General features: G+C 41.3%; 1 protein-coding gene across 1 annotated transcript in view; it reads right to left on the bottom strand.

Moving 5' to 3' along the window:
• Positions 1–4,515: 4,515 nt before the first annotated feature.
• Positions 4,516–26,660, bottom strand: part of LOC136885325 (uncharacterized) — a 74,311-nt gene continuing 52,166 nt past the window's right edge. Inside the window, exons 5-8 of the mRNA XM_067157837.2 lie at positions 23,235–23,408; positions 16,385–16,622; positions 9,596–9,846; positions 4,516–4,602 (exon numbers count right to left, since the gene is read on the bottom strand). Of these exons, the coding sequence (XP_067013938.2) occupies positions 4,558–4,602; positions 9,596–9,846; positions 16,385–16,622; positions 23,235–23,408 (708 nt within the window). The 3' untranslated portion in view covers positions 4,516–4,557. The remainder of the gene's footprint in view (positions 4,603–9,595; positions 9,847–16,384; positions 16,623–23,234; positions 23,409–26,660) is intronic.

Below are 26,660 nucleotides of genomic sequence, written 5' to 3'. Positions count from 1 at the left end.
GAGCACCAAATTTGCAGAGTGATCACGACCTATTCTGCAGCATCAGCGGAAACTGTGTTTGACGCATCGACCATCATCACAGTCCCCCAAGAGAACATGCTCTCGAATGACAAAAACAAGGTTCGTCTCATTGAGAATCTCTGTTCTGCTTTTGCTCTCGAGGGAATTGAGACAAAAACATCAAAAGAAGACGCAGACCGCGATATCGTCGTGACTGCTCTGCGAAAACTTTCACCCCATCAACGCAGCAATTAAAACTGAGAGGACTTTTCCTATTTGTGAAATTCACAACCTGACTTTTAACTCCGTTTATCAACATACCATTGCCTGCTGTCCATCTCACAACATTATCGAGGTCACGTTGCAGTTGCTCACAATCTTGTAACTTATTTATTATTCTATCCAGAATAACATAATCCGCAAAAAGCCTTAACTCTGATTCCACTTGTTTACTCATATCATTTATATATATAAGTAAACTTTGCCTGCTGCCATTTCTTGATGGATACAGTACTTTTGTATCCATCTCTTGGCACAGGCCAGAGTAAAGTGTAGCTTTCACCGAAGTCCCAGTCTCACCCATAGCTATGATAATATGGAAGCTGCTGGGGTATGGGTGGCGCTGAGTAATGACGTTCAGAGCACGACTAGTGAATCTGAGTGTTATGAAAGGTGTTGCTCATAGGGCCAGTCGTGCTGCAATAGCACTTTCTGACCCAGTGAGGAAAGCAATGGCAAACTACCTCACTCCTCATCTTGCCTAGTACGCCTCATTTTGGTGCTGCCATTGGTTTTTGCGGTTTCCTTATAACCGCATAACCTTTGGTGGTGCTATTTAAGGATCCAACCAGCCTCTGGGCTGATGACCTAACAGACATATAAGAAAACATAAAGGTCCAATAATACTGCCTTGAGGAATTCCCTTCTTAATTATTACGGGGTCAGATAAAGCTTCGCCTACTCTAATTCTCTGAGATCTATTTTCTAGAAATATAGCAACCCATTCAGTCACACTTTTGTCTAGTCCAATTGCACTCATTTTTGCCAGTAGTCTCCCATCATCTAGCCTATCAAATGCTTTAGACAGGTCAATCGCGATACAGTCCATTTGACCTCCTGAATCCAAGATATCTGCTATATCTTGCTGGAATCCTACAGGTTGACCTTCAGTGGAATAACCTTTCCTAAAACCGAACTGCCTTCTATCGAACCAGTTATTAATTTCGCAAACATGTCTAATATAATCAGAAAGAATGCCTTCCCAAAGCTTACATGCAACGCACGTCAAACTAGCCTGTAATTTTCTTCCTTTATACACAGGGGCTACTATAGTAACTCTCCATTCATTTGATATAGCTCCTTCAACCAAACAATAATCAAATAAGTACCGGTACTTCAGATATGGTACTATATCCCAACCCATTGTCTTTAGTACGAGCAATCCCCAGAAATCTTATCAATTCCAGCCGCTTTTCTAGTTTTCAACTTTTGTATCTTATTGTAAATGTCAATGTTATCATATGTACATTTTAATACTTCTTTAGCATTAGACTCTTCCTCTATCTGGACATTATCCTTGTAACCAACAATCTTTACATACTCCTGACTGAATACTTCTGCCTTTTGAAGATCCTCACATACATACACACAGCTGACTAGCGTTCGGCGCGCGCAGCGACGAATTTCATTGGTTGCGACAAGCAAAGAGTTGCATGAAAGATACTTCTATTTCCATCTTCGAACCAATATTGAAACTTTAAACGATGTCCAGTTGAACACCGGCTGAACATTGTTTATGCAATGGAAGACCGTGCTCAACTTAGACGTTGTCTAAGGCTTAAAGTTAGTCATCGTTTCTGCAATCGGCCCACTATGTGTAGAGTGATTTTCAGAAACAATCCAAAATCATTACACAATTAGACGAAGGTAGTCATCGCCTGCCTTCCAGACTCAATTATCCATCATCTCACAGTTTTCACATTCACACAACAGTCATTCTTTGCTAAAATAATATCCACGGCAGCACAAGCCCCCGCCATAAGGATTTTTTATTTATTTATTTATTTATTTATTTATTTATTTATTTATTTATTTATTTATTTAGCGTATGGCTTTTAGTGCTGGGAGTGTCAGAGGACATGTTCGGCTCTCCTGGTGCAGGTCTTTCTATTTGACATCCATGGGTGACCTGCGCGTCTGGATGTGGGGGATGATTATGATAATGAGGTAGGGAGAGGGTGTAACGCAGTGACGGCACGTAGCTTCCTCCTGTCGAACACCAAGAGGTCTGTTCAAGGCTTAACATCTGCATCCGACGGACGAATCAACAACAATGGCTTATGCCCTCACTGCATATGAACACTGCAGAGAGGTTTGGACACGCAATCTAATGATCAGAAATTGTATACCGCAACCTGGGAGCCTCCGTGGCACAGGTGGCAGCGCGTTGGCCTCTCACCGCTGGGTTCCGTGGTTCAGATCCTGGTCATTCCATGTGAGAATTGTGCTGGACAAAGCGGAGGCGGTACACGCCTTTCTGTGGGTACTCCGGTTTTCCCTGTCATCTTTCATTCCAGCAACTCTCTTCAATATCATTTAATTTCATCTGTCATTCATTAATCATTGCCCCAGGCTTCGGCAGCCGGCACAGTTCCTATCCTCGGCGCTAGATGGAGCTTCATTCTTTGCATTCCTGACCCGGTTAAATTGTTTTAAGAGGAAGTACAACTAGGCAACCATCCTCTATATAACACTAATCAGAGGGAGAAAACGGAAGGGATCCGACACTTCGAAAAATGAAGATATCGGCCAAAAGAAGACAAGGGCCACGAAGGGCGTGAAAATGAAAGACTCCTTAGCCCTCGCAAACCTAATAGCGTTGGGGTCGGAAAAGAACAAGAGTTGACCAAGAGAGGTCGGATAGGATAGATGAAAGTGAGGAGCCTGGCACAAGTAAGTGGAAGCAATGCAAGACTCAGCTAAGAGCTCCGTAGTCGCCAACCCACCGTCGAAAGTTCAGAGTCCTGAGGCCCCTTTTAGTCGCCTCTTACGACAGGCAGGGGATACCGTGGGTGTTATTCTACCGCCCCCACCCACAGGGGGTCGACACTTCGAAAAATGAAGGTATCGGCCAAAGGAAGACCAGGGCCACGAAGGGTGGGAAAATGAAAGACTCCCTAGGCCTCGAGTACTCTAATAGCGTCGGGGTCGGAAAAGAACAAGAGTTGACCAAGAGAGGTTGGATACGATAGATGAAAGCGAGGAACCTGGCACAAGTAAGAGGAAGCAATGTCAGGACTCAGCTATGGACTCTGTGGTCGCCAACCCACGCTCCAAAGTTTGCTGATGGTGAAGTTGTTTCCGACCAACGGGACTCGAACCGGCTAACCACGGTGTCAGACTTGACGCCGTCCACCAGGCGCGCTTCCGTCATAACCCTTTCAGACCTGAAAGAAAACTGGAGGTGTGAATTTTTGTTTGTACGTCAAGAACTGACTAAAATGCTCCTCAATACACATATTAATAGTTTATTTTACAAAATAAAAACTAACATCCGAAAAACAGGACCCACACAATTGTGCGTATCAAAATTCAAAACCTCGTTGTATCACGTACGATGGTGTAGCTTCAAAATTTACGTTCACTAACCAATGTACACACTTCATTGAATATATTCCGGTATTCAGTAAAGCTTCTAAATTATAAACGCAGTAAATAAATACTTACTTTCGGCACTACTGCTTCCTGCCATCTCGCCGATCAACTGTGCTTTTTAAACTCTTCTTCCTTCATCCTGGCGGTCAAGCGCATACTAAAATCAATTGAAATACACGCCACGTGTCCTGCACAATCACTGCAGTCCGGTGTAGCGCCGAAAAAACATCAAATACGGTCAGGGATAACTAAAATACGAACCCGCACAATTGTGCGTACTCGGTCTGAAAGGGATAAGGAATTAAGTAACAGTACGTCGTTTCAACCGTACTTCCCAGTACATCACAATTTTATCACCAAATCCGCTCATGCGCGATGTGATAGATGCGCCCCGCCGGGTTTCATGATAGTAATTAAATCGGAAATTTATTTTATACCAGTTCCATGTCCATATCTCACGTCATATCGTTGAAATTATCACTTAGGAGGAAAAACATTTATAAATGTCTAGCTACTAAACATTAAGTGGGAAGACAGAAGAACAGGTCGTCAGAAGACCTCAAGATTTTCAGGAAACACTGGTTAAGAAATGCCAAGAAAGCTTAATGAAGATATGCTGAAACGTCTGTTAAGTCAGGTTTTCTAAATCAAGGATTAAAGAGGCTTTGGCCCTATACAGGATAGTTTAGGCTAGAGTTAAGAAGGTATAACGTTGGCCGCTTGCAGATTTACATTCAAACATGTGTAGCGGCGGGAAGCGCCCTTCTGAACTATAATATTAATTATTTACAAAAATTAAATAATACTAAGGAAAAAAAACGTTCAATAACATAGATTTTATTAAACATAAAATTTTACAAATGTGCGTAACAAATATGTTATTTCGCACGTGTATAAACATTGTCACATAAGTTTTGCGAGTTCTTGTATAACTTTCGGCTCGCACGCCTGCAACAAAAAACATGAACTATTATTAGGATTGTTGTTAACATTAGCCTACAAACTAACAAACAAAATTAGAAATTCAGCTGTCATTACGGTTGCTTATAATACAAAGAATGAATTGACCAAAGACAATGGAGCAGCATTCGTCATAAATAAATAATGTGTATTGATATTAAATTGTTCCATGCGCTGCCCGAGTCTACTTTTAGGATTTATATTTCCTCTTAATTGTGCGTGAATTGAATTTTTGTAAATTTTTTAATGTGACGTTGACCGATATCTTATGAACCCTCATACCATTTTTTGACGTCGCACCGACACATATAGGTCTTCTGGTGACGATGGGATAGGAAAAGTTTAGGAGTGGGAAGGAAGCGGCCGTGGCCTTAATTAAAATACAGCCTGGTGTGAAAATGGGAAACCATTGAAAACCATTTTCGGAGCTGCCGACAGCGGGGTTCGAACCCACTATCTCGCGAATACACTGCCTACACTGCGCAGATACTCGCTCGATCTTTATGAAATATTTTGTAGCTTGAACATTATTGTTGTGTGTTTAATTTAAAATTTTAGATTATTTTGTTTCGTTCTTGTGGCAATCCATCCAAATCTTGACCACGCCCAATGTTGCTTAACTCCGGAGATCTGACGGGATCCGGTGTTTCAACACGGCTACGGCCGTTGGCTTGCGGGTACTAATCGCGGTCATTTGGACATTTTTATTCTCACCCTTTCTGACTCCAATGCCAATGGAGGCTGAACTTGGAACAGCATCCTGAGTGTCGCCACCCATCTCAGTGACCCCGGAAAGTATGGATTCGACAAAATTACTGCAATTCGTGAATGGAACAAACTGCCTCAAGACGCGTCCAAGAAATTTAAAAGTGCATACCCAAAATAGCTTATGGAAGAAAACACAAATAGTAAGGCAGCGAGACATAATAACTTTCCTATTTCCTCATTATCTTTTCTTTTAAATCCTATTCCTCCTGTCTACTTTACCCTTCCCCCTGTACCTTTCTTAACTTGGATGGAAACTTACAGGACAAGAGTTATATTTCACAGATTATTCTGTTTTTACAACTTTATTGTGTACTGTATGTATATCTTAAAAACTGTACTCCTTTTCTATATTATTCTGCTCTTTCCCTTTAAATTTTGTAATTTTAATGTACAAGTAGCTCCTGTTAACTATAGATAGGGGCATGATTTCTTCGCATTAATTTTTGTTGGATTTCGCGAAAAGGAAACAATTTTTCGCGTTATTTTGCGAAATAGGGCTGACCCTATCGCTTTTAATTTCGTGTTAATCATTTCCTAAAATAATCCGTAAAAAGTTTAATTCGTGAGATTAACGAATTTTTCATGTGAAAGATAAATAAAGAGAAACAATATTGATAATCATTTATTAATCCTTATGTCATCTTGATAAGACTATAATATAACCCTGATCAAGATTACATAACAAATTACCCTTTCACCCTACATGGCCGTAGCTTTCACCCTATATGGCCATACTTTTAAGGGATTTTGTACAATATTAATACGAAGAAATACTTCTGTCGAAATGATAAATCATATTCTGTCTCCTTTCCCTTCACACACGTGATATTGGAATACAATTTCAAGATCGTTATTTTCCATGAATTTTGCTGAATGTTCGCACTTATTGCAAAATAAGTAAGTTTCGCTTTAAATGGGCCTTGTCGCTGTAATTCGCGAAAACAAAACGACTAATTTCTTAACTAGATCGATATGATTCGTTAAGATGTCTCAAAATCGCTTCAAAAGATTTCTTGTCGCGCTTATCGTTATTGCAAAAAAATCATGCCTCTAGCTGTAGATCAGTAGTTTTGCATAGTTTAAATTTATGATAGGTTACTTTTTAATATTATATGTAATTAGTTAGTTATCAACCTAATTTTGATACTGGTTAACTGTAAGACACGGACAGCTGTCCCTAAATTTGCGAGGATAAATAAATTTTCTATCTATCTACGTCAGGGCCTCTCAGGGTGCATGCACTGTGCACGGTGCAAAAGATGACTTCGCTTGGATGACCACAGTGCAGACTCACACTCCACGATTTGGAGCAATAGCGCTGTCTCTCTCTTTCCCCACGCCTGTCTCGCTCGCTCCCCCTGTCTCCCTCTTCCTCACTTGCTCCGTAGCGCTCCAAATCCGAGCCGAGTTGAGCCGAGCTTAGCCGAGTAGCCCAGAGACGAAGCGTTGGTCCGAGTTGAGTCGAGTGGGAGCGATGCACTGTGCACAGGAACTCTGCCCCGCTGTTTGCACGCGTGAGATTTTGGTCGTTTTCGATGAATTTTACATGTCATTCCCTCTCAACCCCGAACCGTAAGGGTGCTAGGGGTGTCTAATTCCACAGTATTTTGTTCCAGATAGTAAGTCATATGTGTACCAAGAGCTACCAGGTGTATGCAGAAGTCTTTTCCGGTGTCACTAAGAGATGGCGCCAGCGAACAGTTTCCAGCGTATGAGTTTGACACATACGTCAGTTTGTTCGTCTGACATTAACCTACCAACACTCAAAAGTTGAGTCCGCCAAATTCTAGCGTCTGTGTTGTATCGTTCAGTGATCATGTCGACGTTTGTACATGAAAAAAAAAAAAAAAAAAAAAAAATGTGTGGCACGCATTGCTTTTCTTATTTAATCAAAAGAAAAAAAGTCATCGTTTGCTGGTAGAAACATGTGGTGAACACGCTCCATCGAGTAGAACATGTGAAACATGATTTCGAAAGTTTAAACGTGGCAAGACCGGGCGAGTTAGCCGTGCGCGTAGAGGCGCGCGGCTGTGAGCTTGCATCCGGGAGATAGTAGGTTCGAATCCCACTATCGGCAGCCCTGAAAATGGTTTTCCGTGGTTTCCCATTTTCACACCAGGCAAATGCTGGGGCTGTACCTTAATTAAGGCCACGGCCGCTTCCTTCCAACTCCTAGGCCTTTCCTATCCCATCGTCGCCATAAGACCTATCTGTGTCGGCGCGACGTAAAGCCCCTAGGAAAAAAAAAAAAAACGTGGCAAGAAGACCATGCTTTGTGTTTGGTGAGACCAGAGCGGTATTCTGTATTATGAACTCGAGAAACCCGGCGAAACCGTGAATGCACAACGCTATCGCCAACAAATGATTTATTTCAATCACGACCGGAATGGGCCAGAAGACATGGCAAAGTGATTTTGTTTACAGGGCAATGCGCCGTCTCACACAGCAAAACCAGTAAAAAGACACCTTGAAATCACTTGGATGGCACATCCTTCCACACCCGCCGTACTGCCCCGACCTGGCGCCATCTATCACCTCTTCGCATCAATGGGGCGCGCGCTCGCAGAGCAGCACTCCACCAATTTCTAGGAAGTTGGAAAATGGCTCGACGAATGGTTTGCAGCAAATGACACGCAGTTTCAGTATTCGTAACTAAAGTGTGTAGAAGCTGATGGCCAATATTTTGAATAAGCAAATATATTACGTGTTTTCTTCACCACAAAAACTGGCAAAAACGTATGCATACACCTGGTATTCATGACTTTCTTTGTAAAATGATTCCATTATAATTATTAATTAAAATATGTAATTTTATGCATTAAGATTCATAATTAATCATCATCATCATCATCATCATTTCCCTTTATCCAGCTGTAGCCGGTTAGGGGCAAATATGGTTCCTCTCCACTTTCTTCGGTCTTTCCACCACTCCTCCTCCAACACTGTGTCCCAGTCCAGGTCCCTTTCTATAATGCTGCGTTGGATGGTATCCTTCCATCTCAATCGTGGTCGTCCACGGCCTCTTCTTCCTTGGATTCGCATTTCCATCACCTTTTTTGGCATTCTTTCGTCGCTCATTCGCTTTATGTGCCCAAACCATCTTAGTCGGCTCTTCTCTATTCTATCATTCATTTTTTCCACTCCAATTTCTTCCTGGATTTTCTCATTCCTTATTTTATCTCTTCTACTCTTCTGTATCATACTCCTCAAGAATTTCATTTCGGCTGCCTGTATTCGACTCTCATCCTTCTTTGTCATTGTCCAAGTTTCTGCTCCGTAAGTTGTTATGGGTACGTAATACATCTTGTACATAGTATCCTTTGCTTCCGTTGGCACATCTTTGTCCCGTAACATGTTTCTTACACTATGATAGAAACAACTTCCAGCTTGAATCCTTTTACTAATCTCAGCATCCAGTCGAGCATTCTCCATTAATTCACTCCCCAGGTATTTAAACGTTTCCACTACTTCCAGGGACTTGTCTGCAAGTGTAATCTGACCTTTCCCTTCTTTCTCCCCTCTAGTCATTACAAGACTTTAAATGAAATTGCGAATGGCTTTTAGTGCCGGGAGGTCCGAGGACAAGTTCGGCTCGCCAGGTGCAGGTCTTTTGATTTGACTCCCGTAGGCGACCTGCGCGTCCTGATGAGGATGAAATGATGATGATGAAGACGACACATACACCCAGCCCCCGTGCCAGTGAAATTAACCAATGATGGTTAAATTTCCGACCCTGCCGGGAATCGAACTCGGGACCCCTGCGACCAATGGCCAGCACACTAACCATTTAGCCACATGGCTAAATTAATAATAAAATGATTATAATTTTTTTGAGAAATTAAGTCTAACAGAAAAGTAGAAATTTTGTAAATCAATGGGCGTGAAATAATTAATGGATGAAAAGGGGGGGGGGGCGCCGCCCCACAAAGGTTGAGAACCACTGCTTTATAAGAATGTTAACGTCTAGGGCAAAAAGAAAGAGAAGAATCTTAGAAACTACATTTTGGGCGTAATTGTTAATATTTAATGTAATAATAGATAAATTAATTGTAAAATATTATTATGCATGTATCAAATAATTTAGATTACAATAAATTATTTCTTTCTCTCCCTAGTTTCTGGCGATCCGGAACGAGGGGATGGAAGTATTCTGTTCTCTTTTATGAAAAGGAACTAAATAAACCCCGGGCGGAAAAGATGGCGTGATACTTACTTTGACGACTTCTTCTTTAATACACGCGCCGACTCTTGTCATTAGCTCTAACTCCACTCTCTCCTCTTTGTCTAGGTCTCTGTCCACCAGAATATCTCGAGCGCGGGACTGCATGATGAATGTCGGCAAGTGGTGACGACTTCTGTCCACCATGGGCACCCTCATTGTTACAGGCTGTTCCATACTGATTGTGTGGCCGCCATTACCAGGCCTGCATTCGGTAGGATTGTTGTCGCAACTGCCACTCATATCTATTGGTGCAAAAGAACACACTCACAGTACTTCACCATAAATAGAGGGGAGTTTTCATCATAAATAGAGGGGGAGTTAGGACTGATTTTTTTTTGCTAGTTGTTTTACGTCGCACCGACACAGATAGGTCTTATGGCGACGATGGGACAGGAAAGGGCTAGGAATGGGAAGGAAGCAGCCGTGGCCTTAATTAAGGTACAGCCCCAGCATTTGCCTGGTGTGAAAATGGGAAACCACGGAAAACAATTTTCAGGGCTGCCGACAGTGGGGTTCGAACCTACTATCTCCCGAATACTGGATACTGGCCACACTTAAGCGACTGCAGCTATCGAGCTGAGTGACTGAATTTTGAAACTTCTGCAGTTATCCGATTTTTACCAAATGCAAATTTTATCAAACTGAAATGTTGTTGACATTTATCTAGAAATAGTAATGGATCTTAGTATGAGATGAATAGAGTAGGGGACTCATATTTTGTCCCCTTAGAAGATTGGACTTGTAGAAATTCAGGAGTATTATGCACAAGAATAGAAATCGGTATATAGAGATTACTGACTATATTCTTTATTTACAATGAAACTGTTATAAGGTAAAGTAGTGAATATTTGACATAAACACTACAAAAACTAAACTACAAAAATGTGTTCGTAATTTCGTCCCCCACCAAATTGATGAAAAGTACATTTAATCTTAGTACATTTTCCTTTCTATTCTTACCAAAGACTTTCCCTATGATGAATTACTTGAAGGCCATTTATGGAAAATGTTTTCTTGGTGTTCTTTTTTTAACACAGTCTTTCAGCGTTGCTCGTGGATTATTAAACGCTTTACTTGCACGTTTGAAACCCATTATGTTGTCCCTCACTGCCTTAATAGCCTTTTTCACAACCTCCTTATCTCACTCCTTATCTGAAAATAATAATAAACTTCATAAATAACAAATAAAATGAAGGGGGACGAAATTACAAACATTCCCTGATTTATTATGATGGACGCTAAAGTAACTGGAGCGATTACACGCCAGGAACTATACCACACGACTGAAATGCAGTCCAGAATTTCCTACCCCCTGTGGGCGGGGGACGCAGACGAAGAATACACCCACGGTATCCCCTGCCTGTCGTAAGAGGTGACTAAAAGGGGTGACCAAGGGATGATCATATTAGAACCATGAAACTACTCGTGATTAGTGCCACCACGCAGGGAACATCGTGGGTCGCTTTTCCTTGCGCGTAGTACCACTGTGTTAGGTACGAAATAGGTTTGTGATTAGTAGCACTATATGAGCGACACCACGGGATAGTACGAGTCTCTGTGGTTAGTAAACTTAGGTGACGAACACCATTGGTTTGCGTTGCCTGTAAATGGCGCCGCAATGTGCGAAACACAGTAGGTCTGTGCGAATTTCCTTACCTGTGAGTAGTACCATAATGTGTGGAATTCCGCGAGTTTACGCTACTCTTGATTAGTACCGCAACATGACAAATAGCATGGTTCTACTTTCCTAGCGATAGATACCATTATGAGGGGCGATGACCTGGATTTTGGACCTATTTCGACAACAAGCATAATCGATTCAGCATCGTGCTATAGAAACAGTCCCTTGGTCAGTAATACGATTGTTTTGTGCCAGCTTCTGTGCGTGTGAGGCACTGTGGGTCGGATCCACTGATCGTTTTAAATTCATATCCGTCCATCCATTCATTCTTCCTCCTCACGCTTTGAATTCTGGTCAGTGGAGGATTTTGAACTTTTTATTTGTCATCTCATTTCGTACCATTAGGGGCCGATGACCTCGATGTTAGACCCCTTTAAAAATCAATCAATCAATCAATCAATCAATCAATCAATCAATCAATCAATCAATCAATCAATCAATCAATCAATCAATCAATCAATCAATCAATCAATCAATCAATCAATCAATCAATCAATCAATCAATCAATCGGAATTTCCTGCACATATCAGAGCTCACTTTAGGAATAACAAGTAATTAATAAGAATGCACCACGCGAGTTGGCCGTGCGGTTAGGGCGCGCAGCTGTGAGCTTGTATCTGGGAGATAGTGCGTTCGAACCCCACTGTCGGCAGCCCTGAAGATGGTTTTCCGTGGTTTCCCATTTTCACACTAGGCAAATGCTGGGCTGTACCTTAATTAAGGCTACGGGTGCTTCCTTCTTATTCCTGGGCCCATCCCATCGTCACCATAAGACCTATCTGTGTCGGTGTGACGTAAAACAAATTGTAATTTGAACGCTGCACTAACTCGACTCCTCCTTGTACACGGAAACTAAACGTGGTAAACACGAGCAACAAGACGACGGGATGAGGCTACGCGTGTGCGCGCGGATAAACATTAGGTACCAACCGTGCAAACTGGAAATCCCTAGGGAGACGAAATTAGGAATTAGGTCTGGGGACGAAGTTTGGCCCGCCATACCTTACTATTCCGTCCAGAAATGTTTAAAATTGTGTTTCTAAATTTTAAAAATCACTATTAATTCATCACTGAACGTCAAAATTCATATTAAAATTTAAAGTATTTTAAAACCCATTAAATACTTGTACCTATCAGAACACAAGTTAAAACAAGTTCTGATAAAAATTGCATCGCAAGGAGCATTTTGTACAGAGCAAAATATTGAAATACTGCAAAGCGAAAAAAAAAAGCAAAATAATATCTATTCATTTCAGAACTGCCCTGTACCGTATGTTTCCCTTTCAGACCTCACAATTCTTTTTCTTTGGATATTTTTTTCACTTCTGATGTCTTCTCCTCATTTTCTCTTGATGAGGGCTTCCCTTTCTGCCCTGAGCCGCAAGGTCATAACATATTGTGCTGTTTCAGGGTGGCCCCAGGGGCTCTGAACTTTGGAGCGTGGGTTGGCGACCACGGGGCCCTCAGCTGAGTCCTGGCATTGCTTCCACTTACTTGTGTCAGGCTCCTCTCTTTCATCTATCCTATCCGACCTCCCTTGGTCAACTCTTGTTCTTTTCCGACCCCGACGCTATTAGGTTTGCGAGGGCTAGGGAGTCTTTCATTTTCACGCCCTTCGTGGCCCTTGTCTTCCTTTGGCCGATATCTTCATTTTTCGAAGTATCGGATCCCTTCCATTTTTCCCTCTGATTAGTGTTATATAGAGGATGGTTGCCTAGTTGTACTTCCTCTTAAAACAATAATCACCACCACCACCACCTGTTTCAGGGTGTGTCATAGCAATATACCGTACCAGTGTACCATGGCGGGTTGCTAACGGAGGGTAATTTCGAAAATTTCATGTAGAGTTGTAGAGAATGAATTTTAACTTAGAAAAAAGCGTTTTCAGACCCGTGTCCATATAACATATTTTATTCTTCTACGTGTAAAGAATATATCTTGAAAGTTTGACCATAACTGTTTTAATACCTTGTATATACATAAATACATAAATTGGAAGAAGGAATGGAAAGGCACGGAATGAAAATAACGTAAAAACAAAACTACGGTTATGAGAAAATACTATCTAAAGGATGTGAAGGCAAAATTGTACAGGTTAAAGAGTATACAGGAGTCCTTGAAAAAGAGTCCAATATTTACAGAGGAGACAGCACGCAAGAAACGAAGGGGGGGGGGGTGAACGTCCTATCAACATTGGTCGCAAACCAAATAACTTGGGACTTATGGTCCGCTACCACTACGATCAATGACCACGTCATCATCACATTCTAAAGGCTAAGCCTTGTCACCGCAGCCATAGAGCCAGTGTTTTCAACTCCGCGTAGATCTTGCTGTACATCCTCAGAAGCAGCTTCTTGAAATAAGACACTCTGGGTCGTCCTCTTCCTCTTCTTCCAGCAATTCTTCCTTCAATGATTTTACAAAGGAACTCTTCATGCCGCAGAATGTGATCAATAAATTTTAATTTCCTATTTCAGTTATCAGATTCCGTTTTCCTCCTATTTCTCTAAGGACTTCGGTATTGCTCTTCATTTCAGTCCAACATATCCTCTACATTCTCCTCCAGATCAACATTTTATTTACCTCTAGTCTTTTCTTTTATTCCTTCTGTCCAGTTTTCCCAACCATACAGAAGCACGCTCTATACAAAGGTTTATGCAAGGTCTTCCGAGTTTGAATATCTACATGTTTGTTGGCCAGCAGATGCTGTTTATCTTAGAGGGCTCTCTTTGCCCTTGCCATCCATCTCGTGACTGCTGATATGCTCCGATTAATGATCACGATGTTCCAATAATTTACGGTGGGTCGTATGCAACAACAGACGGAAATACGTTCCTATCTAAACATTGGTCGTAAAAGACTGCGAATGTGGTGTATGCATCATGCGGCACCGGCCCATTTTAATCTTAGGTTTCGGTGACACCTAACGTTGGTCTTCCATGAGCGATGGATTGGTCGGGGAGGGCCAATACCTTGGCCTGCCCGTTTGTCTGACCTCAACCATTTAGAATTTTGGCTTTGGGGACATGTAAAGACCATGGTGTATGCGGTCCCCGTAAATGATGTAGATACAATTCGGGAAAGCGTATTCAATGCCTGTGATGCAATCCAGCAACAGCCAGAAGTGTCTCATGCGACGTAGGGTGGAAGGCTCTATTGCAATGTATGGTGGTCACATCGAGCGCATGTTGTGAAGAGTAGATCAAAGGCATGGTGATCATTGATTGTAGTGGTGGTGATGATGATGATGATGACATCCGTTCAGTCGGATCCGACCATCGGCGATTCTATGAATTTGCGCTCTCCTAGTTGTCCTGCTCCACACTGCTTCCTTTAGTTGTTCCAAGGTGACGGTTGTGTCTGTTTTAATGGTGTCTAACTAACGAGTCCTCTGGTGACCTGCTCTTCTTGTACCGCTGATCATTTCTTGCATGATTGCTTTTTCCAATGCACCTGTTCGCGTAACATGGCCAAAGTATGCCGCTCTCAGCATCATAATCTTACCAACCAATGACATACGAGGCTTGATATGCTGTAAAACTGCCTTACTGGCTATTTTTGCTGTCCATGGTATTCGTAAGAGTCTTTGCCAAAACCAAAGCTCCAAAGCATCGATCTTTTGTCTACCTGTTTCAGCGTCCAAATCTCACATCCATACATGAACAGTGGAAAGTTTCTCGGTTGATGGTACTGGTAGCGGACAATAACTGAAGATATTGGGTTTATGCTCAATGTTTATATCTCCTTTTTGTCCTTTGTTGCATGCTGCCAACATGTTAAATGAAAATTAGATAAGTGACAGTATATCCATGGCAAAGGAAATATTTAACAATAAGAAACTCTTGTTACACAGTGAAATGGAGTTAGAACGGTGAAAAATACTTGTGAAATGTTTTGTATGGAATGTTCTTTCATACGATTGTGAAACATGGGCTCTAAACAAGGCTCTAAGGTTGGATCGATGCTTTCGAAATATGGGTTTGGTGTAGAAAGGAAGAAAAAAGTGGGTGGACAGAGTAAAATGATGTATTAAAATGAGTCAAAGAACACATAACCTTCCTAATTACTGTTTTAAAGATGAAGTCAACCGGATAGGCCACGTTATGAGAGGAAAAGGGCTTCTAACAATAACTCTCAAAGATACATTATAAGGATAAAAGGTCGGAGAATAATACCCCGAAACTTCTTGAGAACCTCTTTATACATGGGGCCTGATCATACTCAGGAATTAATAGTTAGTTTATGGCTTGAGCGTCAAGATAAACTCGTAACGAATCGTTGGCTTTTTCGACCACCACCAGTGGATTCAAAAATGGGGTGGGATATTTTGATATAATACCGTTATCCTCCATTTATTGTATGATTTTCCGAACTCCAGCGTGGAATTTTTCAGGTATTGGGTATGGGCGTTGCCGAAATGGCTCCCAATTATTGACGACTAAAGAGGATTTACAATGGTGAGCGAAGTGAAGAGTGGAGGATATCAGACAACCAAAGAATAGGCCTGGGAAAGGAGGAGATGGAGACAGTGGTGGTGTCTGGGAACTGCCATTAGGTGGTGATACTCAGGGAACTACTTGTTAGTCTGGCCCTGCTCTGAGGTCAATCCAGCATGGGTATCCCTAAGCTGGCACAGCCCTCTAGATCAACGAGCATGCAAGCCTTTAAGAGTATGATGGATTAGTGCTCTAAACAAGGATTGAAAATTTCACCAATATTCGTACAGTCTTTAGTGCTCTAAGGAATGAGTTCTTCTTGATGTGTCTAATGTTTGGTCCCAACTAAGCTGGTGGAGGAGAAGTCAGGAACTAAATTTAAGTATCGAAAGTTGGAGTCGGACATTTGAGCGGTGAAAGCGTTAACTACGAAGTGCGTTGCATTGTCATAGTTACCTCCATCTGCGGCATATCAGCCTTTCATACAGGCTGAGTGTTTAATCAAACATATAAGCCTAATGCAATTCAATGAACTTTGACCCCTTCCTAAGCTTGTGTTAATTATTCCAGCATTTAAGACAGAACACGTCATTGCCGATAAATATCAGATTTCATAATCACCAACTTGTTAATAATAATAATAATAATAATAATAAAAATACCAGGATCTTCGTTTGCGTCGTCCGCCTTCATGGATTCATTAATGATTTTCTCCTTAATGATTTTGTCTTCAGTGTCGTCTCGTTCGTGTCGCAGTAAACTGAAGGGATATCGTCCGCCGAACCTGTGTCCATATGGTTTGTGTCCTCTGGCACCACCTCTTCCAGGTTCGTCGTTGTAGTCGTATTCCTCCGAGTGGTATGGCTCTTCCTTATCGTCCGTCCACACCCGGTTCATCAGCTGTAAACAAACATCAAATAAGAAATGAAGGATTCACTTGGAACACTGAAATTAAATGGCGTATGGCATTTAGTGCCAGGAGTGTCTGAGGATATGTTCAGTTCGCCAGATGCAGGTCTTGTGATTTGAAGCCCGTAGGTGACCTGCACGTCGTGATGAGGATGAAATGATGATGAAGACGACACTTACACCCAGCCCCTGTGCTAGCGAATGTAACCAATGATGCTTAAAATTTCCGACCTTGCCGGGAATCGAAACCGGGGCTCCTGTGACCAAAGGCCAGCACGCTAACACAGTCATGAGCCGGACAACCTGAAGTACTAAACATAACTCTACGTAGTGTTAACAATATCTTCAAGGACCAAAGAATGGGATTATCATTGTCTTTTAATACTGCAGAAAGATCTTTGCTTTCTTCCTCCTTCCGTGGTTTCCCATTTTCGCACCAGGCAAATGCTGGGACTGTACCTTAACTAAGGCCACGACCGATTCCTTCCAACTCCTAGGCCTTTCCTATCCCATCGTCGCTATAAGACCTATCTGTGTCGGTGCGACGTAAAGCCACTAGCAAAAATAGAAAGTTCCTTCTTCTGATGTAGCTTAGGTTGGCCGTGAGAGAGAGATCCGATGTTGTGTACAAAAGCAAACACGTGTACAAACACGAACTTGTTTTTATTGATTCACTAGTTTACAAGTATTCATTCACTTTAAATAGCACTGAAATCAAAGGTTTTTCTCGCCGGTGACCATGAAAATAAACTATGTACATTATTTACAAAATCATGCTTGTTGGTGGGAATGACTGTTGCCAGTTCCTAAGTGTGCTCTAAGTCACAATAATGTTCTCGTTGTCAGAACACAAATATTAAGGGATGGCGTACCTTAAAGCACATGAAATCAAGAGTAAGGAATTAAGTCCTTCTGTACAATGTATAATGGGTCATAGAATATGTCACGAGAATGCTGAGAGCAAAGAAGACAACCGTGCGAAGGAGAAAGTTTCCGAGGGTACGCTTGTGCGTGCATAGGTGAAACCTCACGACTGTGTCAGTCCACATTTTCAAATAGGGGATACCCTACGTGTCTGGACTAGGGTGTAGACAGGTCGGCGTATGGCAATGTGTCGTCCATGCCTCAAGTCTCAAACAGAATACGGACGTGCCATTTCTGATGAGGATTTCAGCCCTCCGATTTGTAAGGGTCTTGGGTGCTATTTCATGACTTATCTAACTAGGGCTGCATTGATGTGAAGGTGAGGGGACTTGTTGGAAGGGAATTGGAACTGGTCAGAATGTGACCTGGGCCCTTATTAGGGGCGACTAATTTAGAATGTCCTGGGTCGCTTATAGCGGAGGCCAAGGGTATCATAATTGCCCAACGTAGTGATGAGGGGATTGGGCATGCGAATTAGTCCAGAATAGAATTTCCGGGACGTCTTCTTTATTCTGGTTCTGATCTCATCAATCTTTAGGGATTGATGAGACGCAACGCACGGTTTTGGATGCGCTGCGCCTTTTATCCACGTGGGTTTTGGCTGCAATTCCCCAGACCGGACTGGCATACTCTAGAATTGGTCGAAGGGATGTCTTGTACAGCGTGAGCCTGTTTTCTATATTAAGGCCATGATCGGCTTTCAGAAGTGGTATAATTTCGGATAAGTGTCTAATCGCTCGGACCGAAATCGAATGAATGTGATTTTTGAAAGTGAATCCTCTGTCTAGGATTACTCCTAGGTACTTAGTTGCATTTCTCCACCAGATCACTTCGCCGAAAAAGACCAGTGGGAGAAGGTTAGTCCTGGTAAGTTTTGAAAATAGAGTTGCATTGCTTTCGTTAACGTGCATTTTGATTCTCCACTTTCGAAGCCACGATTCGAGAGTGGAGAGGGCATCTTGGATGTAATTTAGTACTCTAGGTGGTTGGCAAGAGACAGAGGAAATTGCCGTATCATCAACATACATGTAGACCTTCGGCTTAGGTATGTCAGCCATGTAGAAGTTAAAAAGAATCGGGGAGAGAACTCCACCCTGAGGAACACCCGCCAAGAAAGGTCGGGGGCTCGACAGGGTTTTGTTGACTTGAACCTGAAATTTTCTATCTGGAAGGTAGATTTTGAATAGCTGAATCATATAAGAAGGGATACCTAAAGTGTTGAGTTTAAATATAAGACCTTCGTGCCATAGCTTGTCGAACGCACGCGATTTGTCTAGGAAACAGACTCCCGTGTGTCTTCTATCATTACAGTTTTTGGTGATTTCCTCAGTGAGTCTCATGAGTTGGTGGACCGTTGAGTGCTTACTTCGGAAGCCGAACTGTTCTTCGTTAATTAAATTGTTATCTTCAATAATGGTGTTTAACCTGATGAGTAGAAGCGATTCGAATAATGTGGAAAGAATGGATAGAATGGAGATTGGCCTGTAATTTTGCGAGAATGAGGCATCTGACAGGGGCTTTGCGATCATGATGACCTTGGCTGTTTTCCAGATCATTCTGCATGCCAGTTTATACTGAAAATTGGCGTGACGTCATTATCCAGCGCTGCACTTTGCCGTGTTGACTGTAGATGTACGCGCGTGGCGCGCATTTCGATAAGGGCACTACAACATCCAAGATCTGTCACATTAGAAGAAGGGGAAAGCATTCTCCCCAATGACTTGGAAACCTTGAACGCTTAACTACATGAAGCGGAGACTTTGCCCAAATCCGTCCAAGACCCTAGACCACATGGGGAGCTGATGCATTCTCACTACGCACTACCGCCACTATTCAGTGGCTAAATCGTGTGCTCCGGTGTGGTAACGTATCGCTTACACGAAAAATAAATGTCGATCTCCATCGGAATGAATGTATGAAAATCATAATAGGCAAACTAAAATCCACCTCAGTCCCACGGTTACATACTGTCAGGAACATACCACCTCCAGAACTGAGACAACTGGAAGCAACTGTACGTGAGTGGAGAAAGTTACACCATCCTAATCATTCAGAAGATCTCCCAATACATGAGGTCCTTAATGACCTACCCCTCCTCGTCTTAAATCAACGAACCGAATGTAACATGACATAACTGGCTTCACTATCCAGAAAAAATGGCTTCAAAGCGTGAACTCTGCACCTGTGAAAGACCACGGCGTCCATGACCCCACAACTGGACTCCCAGGATTTTACCAGAAGAGACACCAATGGACCGTTTGAGAACAATGTCGTACTACATCGAGAATCCCCTGCCTGTGACTGCGGAGCGCCTTCATGAAGAGTGACCTCTAAGGAAGTATGATGGTCCAGCCCGAGATGTCTTTGACTTGTTTGACTAGCCACAACAACTGGGCATCGATTTCGAAATGTGGATGCTACCAACATTCTTGTCTTTATACATTTGTTTATTTTCTTTTGTACACTTGCCATACGATAAATAAATAAATAAATACATAAATAAATAAATAAATAAATAAATAACTTAAATGAAAAAATCTCAATCCAAGTAAGAACAAATAGATTAGCTAAAGCACAAAAATTAACATGGGATATCTACAAAAAGAAATGTCTATCAATAAATACAAAAATAAAACACTACAACACAGTTATAAAACCGGAAGCTACATATGCAGCAGAAACACTCTTTTACCTGAATAAACAATCAAAGACTGACAGACTTCAGAAAATTGAAAGGAGGATTGGAAGAACCTGTATCAACAAAAAATATCAGAAAGATGGACAGTGGCGGTTAATACCTAACAAAGTCGTGTACAAAGAGCTAGAACCCATTACAGATACTATGCGTAAGAGGAAACTGGGATTCTTTGGACATATCATGAGGATGCAGGATTCGAGACTTCTGAAACAACTAGTACAACACAATCTCGTCTCAAAAAATACCACAACAGGATGTAAATGGATCAGAGAAGTAAGAGAGGATCTGAAGGAAATAGGCCTTACAACAGAAGACACCAAAAATAAGATAAAATTGAATACAAAACTCAAGAATACAAACCTCCGCTTTACCCTTACACAAAAACAAACCAACAACACGCATATTTTTAACTGAGGAAAGGGCACGAAGATCGGAGCGTCTGAAGAAGTACTGGGAGGACCGCAAAGCCCAAACAATCCCTTCAAAGAGACCTGAACGACGGACTGACTAAAGTGATCCTATGTGGTCATAAAAGAAGAAGAAGAAGAAGAAGAAGAAGAAATAAAAATAAATAAAATGCGTAAAGGCAGAGTTCGCTTCTACGGTCATACACGACGGATGATCGACTCTCGTTGGACGAAACGTATTTTCAGTATATTTGACTCAAAACCAAAAACGGCAATGCCATGGTACGTTAATGTCAAGAAAGATCTTAAAGAACTGGGCCTACAAGCAGAAGATGCACAAGAGGTGGTGGTGGTGGTGGTGATTATTGTTTTAAGAGGAAGTACAACTAGGCAACCATCCTCTATGTAACACTAATCAGAGGGAAAAATGGAAGGGATCCGATACTTCGAAAAATGAAGATATCGGTCAAAGAAAGACAAGGGCCACGAAGGGCGTGAAAATGAAAGACTCCCTAGCCCTCGCAAACCTAATAGCGTCGGGGTCGGAAAAGAACAAGAGTTGACCAAGAGAGGTCGGATAGGATAGATGAAAGTGAGGAGCCTGGCACAAGTAAGTGGAAGCAATGCCAGGACTCAGCTAAGGGCCCCGTGGTCGCCAACCCACGCTCCAAAGTTCAGAGCCCCTGAGGCCCCTTTTAGTCGCCTTTTACGACAGGCAGGGGATACCGTGGGTGTTATTCTACCGCCCCCACCCACAGGGGGAGAGATGCACAAGACCGAAATCTTTTCAGAGCAGCCATCAAGACTTTTGGGACTTTCCGGGACGAAAAAGGGCAACTGGTGCTAAATGGACAGAAGAACGTCGTGCTAAACCACAGTGAGCTAATAAAGACGATGTGGATCAAGCGAACAATGAACAAATGCCGGAATGTAAAGTGAGGATTTTCGTGGTCCCTAGTTGGCCGATTAGCGAAGTTGAATGAATGAATGAAATAGATAAATAAATAAATAAATAAATAAATCCTGCAGGGAGTGCATAGGAACTAGGAAATAGTCACGCTATGTTTTTCCTATGTGCAAATATTCTTCATTGGGGCCTGAACGGGATTGTAGATAAAGCTTACGTATATCTTCATAAGATTATGAGGGTATTTAGTGGTTGTCGTATGGATCGCTAGACAGCATAGGAATCAATTTCGATATATCGAACTGCAAGATATCGATAACGGAAACGTTGGGATGGAATTATAACACATAGATTATTTCTACGCGATCGATTGTTGGATGACTTCCTGCAATATATTGCGGTTTTCATTGCAAAATTTGTCCAAAATCACTTAAGGGATAGTGAAATAATTAGAAATTTGCCAAATAAAGTCGTGAATTCCATAATAATTTGTGAAAATGGTAAAATAACTAAAATTCGCGATATATCGCGACTGTAAATGGTTCGCAAATCGTGGGTTGTACATTAAAAACACTTATATTGTACTTTCCTTACCATGAATAAGAATTCGCGAAAATCTTTACTTTAAAATAAGAGCCATGCGTTGGGATGTGCACTTACGAGGTTGTGAATAGCGAGGAGCCGCCACTGGCTAACGCTATCTAGAGAACAGGCACCACTAGAAGGATCGCTGGGAGGTTCTACAGAATGCTGAGGGACTATAGACGTTTCACAGAGGTAACACTTTTTATATCGGTTGTAACGCGTTGGGTGCCAATCATATTTTTGAAATTTGCTTTGTACTAGTGACGGGATAACTGAATACTTTTAATAATCGAATAACTTTCATCCGATTATTTAAATAATCGAATAAAATAATTGAATATGATTCAAATAGCATTCAGTTGTATCGCAAAGAATAATCTTTCTCGGTTTATGTGTGTCGGATGAAAAATCGATTGAAATAAGTGACTAGATGAACTCTTACGAAAAACAGAAATACGCTTTTTTTTTTCAAATGATTCTCCAAATGTTGAAACTAAATGAGGTAATAAACTGACTTAATCTTTAATATCCGCAAAATGAAGTTCCTTATTTAGTGATCTGGAGTATTTTTGAAGTAATTTAGCGAGGGTAGCGACTTTGCCATATTTTAGAGAAAGTTCTAACAAATTTTAATTTATGACTTGATAAATTTGATGAGCCACGTAGTCAATAAATATATTAATCAGTGCATTTTAAGTAATGCCAACTGAGTGCATGACTCATTCACCCACACACTTCCTGTAAGGGAATGGAGATAGTGATGAGATTGATGATGAGTTGATGACAACATTAAGATTACTTTTCACTTGAATAATTCGAAAGCATTCACTATTCAATTGCTCCAATCATTCAAATGGAATTTCAAATGAATGATCGAATAAGCGATTATTTCGTATTCGATTATCCCATCACTACTCTGCGGGCCGACACTTTTTTTTTACCCTGTGCAAGCGGACACCGGTGTCCGCCATGGTCTAGCAGGAAATCCAGAAATATTCACCGGTTTACGCTGTGTTAAAAGTATCTTCACATAAAGCAACAGCACTCGTACAAGCCAAATAAAATATAACTTAGTTACTGACCTCATTCTGTACTTCGTTGTATATGATGTGGTTTTTCTCCTCCATCTTGTACACTTTCCAGGCTTCACGACACTTATCGAGTCCAAAGAGTAGTCGACTCTTGAGATCTTCATCATCGACGTTGCTGAAGAGGGTGCCAACTTTCACTAGACTCATGCCTTGGTCTCCTCCTGCCTGTTCAAGTAGAACGAAACAATATCACTGAACTGTTCAGACACACAAGTTTTGAATGGTGGAAAAGAACTCTACGAGATGCTGAAAGTAGAAGGCACATCATGGCCAATTGTGGAGTTGGAATAGAATGTGAGGGTATGAGTATTCAAGCAGATATAGCCCGGAAAGTAATAAAATATTGGTTAAGATTAAGAAGGGGAGAGGAGAGGGCAATACTGAATTTAGCATACAAACAACAGATGGAACACTAGATTACTGGCTAACGAAAGTGAAAAAAGATACTCGACAGAATAGGAATAGGAAGCTACTGGGTAAAGAGATTCAGTATAAAGGTAAGGAATTCAGTAAGAAAGTAATGGTCAGAGTGAAGGACATTGAGAAACAGACGATTATAGCAGAATATCAAACTAAAAGGACACTGCTGGAATTTTAAAAAATTAAACTCAGTATGGCAATAAGGAGAGAAAGGCTTTCTAACAGAGAAGTGAGGGAGATGGTGTGGTGAGTAATGGGAATTTACAAAAATAAGGGCCAGAGAGAGAAAAAATAACGAAAATCAGTGTCTACTCTGTGGAGAAGAAATGGAAGAAACTCATCTATTAAGAGTTTGTAAAGCAACCGAAGCAATGAGAGTAAAATATGTGGGAAATGAACATAAAAGAAAAATAGAAAGAGAAAGAGAATTCTACGAGGTGAGTCAATAAATAAGTCGCAAACATGTGTGTGCCTTATACCATTTGAAATTACGCGCGCAAGTTTGGCCAGCAGATGGCAGCTTATGTATGCTTGTCGTACGACATCTCGCAGGCACTCAACCAGTCAGAGGCTGTTAGTGCACGATGGCACATTTGTTGCATGACTGTACACGAGAGGAACAGCGTGCAGTTGTGCGTTTTTTGTAGGCCAAACGACTGTCCACAGAAGAAGGGCATCGCGAAATGCATCCCGTCTATGGTGAAAACTGTTTCTCACGGAAAGCTGTGGTTAATTGGATCCAGAAGTTTAACCATGGAAGGAAAAGCATCAGAGATGGGGCGCGCTTGGAACATCCACCGTACAGTCCTGACATAGCCCCCAGTGATTTTCATCTGTTTGGGCCCCTAAAAAATCATTTGGGTAGCCGTCATTTTGATGCCTTAATCTATGAGGTTAGACGTTGGCTGCGACAGCAACCAAAGTACTTCTTTGCTGCTGGCTTTCAAGGACTTGTAAAGAGATGGGATAGGTGCCTGAATGTACAGGGTGAATATGTGGAAAAGTGAAATAAATGTCAGAAAGTTACTTTGATTACTTTTGCCTCAATTCAGTTTTGCGACTTATTTATTGACTCACCCTCGTATACAATTGCTAACATATTAAATAAAGAGTGGATTATATCGGGAAGAATAGCAATCTTTTTAATTTTAAAAATATGAGGGAAAGGGAAATTAAAAACGTCAAAAGAAATACAAACGAGAGTAATGAAAGATAAGATGGATAAGAGGCCTAAATTTCCTAGAATAATTAATATAATTACTAATACGTTAATTTTTTTTTTTTTTTTTTTGCTAGTTGCTTTACGTCGCACCGACACAGATAGGTCTAATGGCGACGGTATGACAGGGAAGGGCTGGGAGTGGGAAGGAATCGGCCGTGGCCTTAATTAAGATTTGCCTGGTGTGAAAATGGGAAACCACGGAAAACCATCTTCAGGGCTGCCGACAATGGGGTTCGAACCCACTATCTCCCGAATACTGGATACTGGCCGCACTTAAGCGACTGCAATAGGTTAAAATAATTTCAGATATCGTAATATATAAATTGTTGTATTGTCGTGTCATTATCTTCTATTCATAATTGAGCCGTTAAGTAAGGCATGTTGATAATGGTAGGATACTTCAAAAAGACTTGTGACACGAAAGTAAGCATTGTGTAAGCTAAGGAAATATGCACGTTGTCCTAGACTATATAGCACTGTTAACGTCTAGGAGAAAATAATTTATATTTAATGTAGTAATAGTCAAATAATTATACGAGGAAAAAATAGATCTCAGAGAGTTAGAGTAGGTGAAGCTTTGTCTGACCCTGTAATAATTAAGAGGGGAATTCCTCAAGGCAGTGTTATCGGACCTTTATGTTTTCTTATATATATAAACGATATGAGTAAAGGAGTGGAATCGGAGGTAAGGCTTTTTGCGGATGATGTTATTCTTTATAGGGTGATAAATAAGTTACAAGATTGTGAGCAACTGCAACGTGACCTCGAAAATGTTGTGAGATGGACAGCAGGCAATGGTATGTTGATAAACGGGGTTAAAAGTCAGGTTGTGAGTTTCACAAATAGGAAAAGTCCTCTCAGTTTTAATTACTGCGTTGATGGGGTGAAAGTTCCTTTTGGGGATCATTGTAAGTATCTAGGTGTTAATATAAGGAAAGATCTTCACTGGGGTAATCACATAAATGGGATTGTAAATAAAGGGTACCGATCTCTGGACATGCTTATGAGGGTGTTTAGGGGTTGTAGTAAGGATGTAAAGGAGAGTGCATATAAGTCTCTGGTAAGACCCCAACTAGAGTATGGTTCCAGTGTATGGGACCCTCACCAGGATTACCTGATTCAAGAACTGGAAAAAATCCAAAGAAAAGCAGCTCGATTTGTTCTGGGTGATTTCCGACAAAAGAGTAGAGTAGCGTTACAAAAATGTTGCAATGTTTGGGTTGGGAAGAATTGAGAGAAAGAAGAAGAGCTGCTCGACTAAGTTGGTATGTTCCGAGCTATCAGTGGAGAGATGGCGTGGAATGACATTAGTAGACGAATAAGTTTGAATGGCGTCTATAAAAGTAGGAAAGATCACAATATGAAGATAAAGTTGGAATTCAAGAGGACAAACTGGGACAAATATTCATTTATAGGAAGGGGAGTTAGGGATTGGAATAACTTACCAAGGGAGATGTTCAATAAATTTCCTATTTCTTTGAAATCGTTTCGGAAAAGGCTAGGAAAGCAACAGATAGGGAATCTGCCACCTGGGCGACTGCCCTAAATGCAGATCAGTAGTGACTGATTGAATGTAATGCATGTATCAAACTTTAATGAATTGCAATTAAAGAATGCTCTCTCCCTATTTTCAGGCGATCCATAACTAGGGAATAGGAGTATTCTATTCTATTCTACTCTATTCTAGAAGGCACATACATTATTAGGCCTAAGCAAAATTATTTACGCAGTGGCGAAAAATGAGCAAACAAACAAAAAAGGCGGGCATTTATACG

Source organism: Anabrus simplex, chromosome 14, assembly GCF_040414725.1.
Source record: "Anabrus simplex isolate iqAnaSimp1 chromosome 14, ASM4041472v1, whole genome shotgun sequence".
Taxonomy (NCBI): domain Eukaryota; kingdom Metazoa; phylum Arthropoda; class Insecta; order Orthoptera; family Tettigoniidae; genus Anabrus; species Anabrus simplex.
This window is presented reverse-complemented; position numbering and strand designations above follow the sequence as displayed.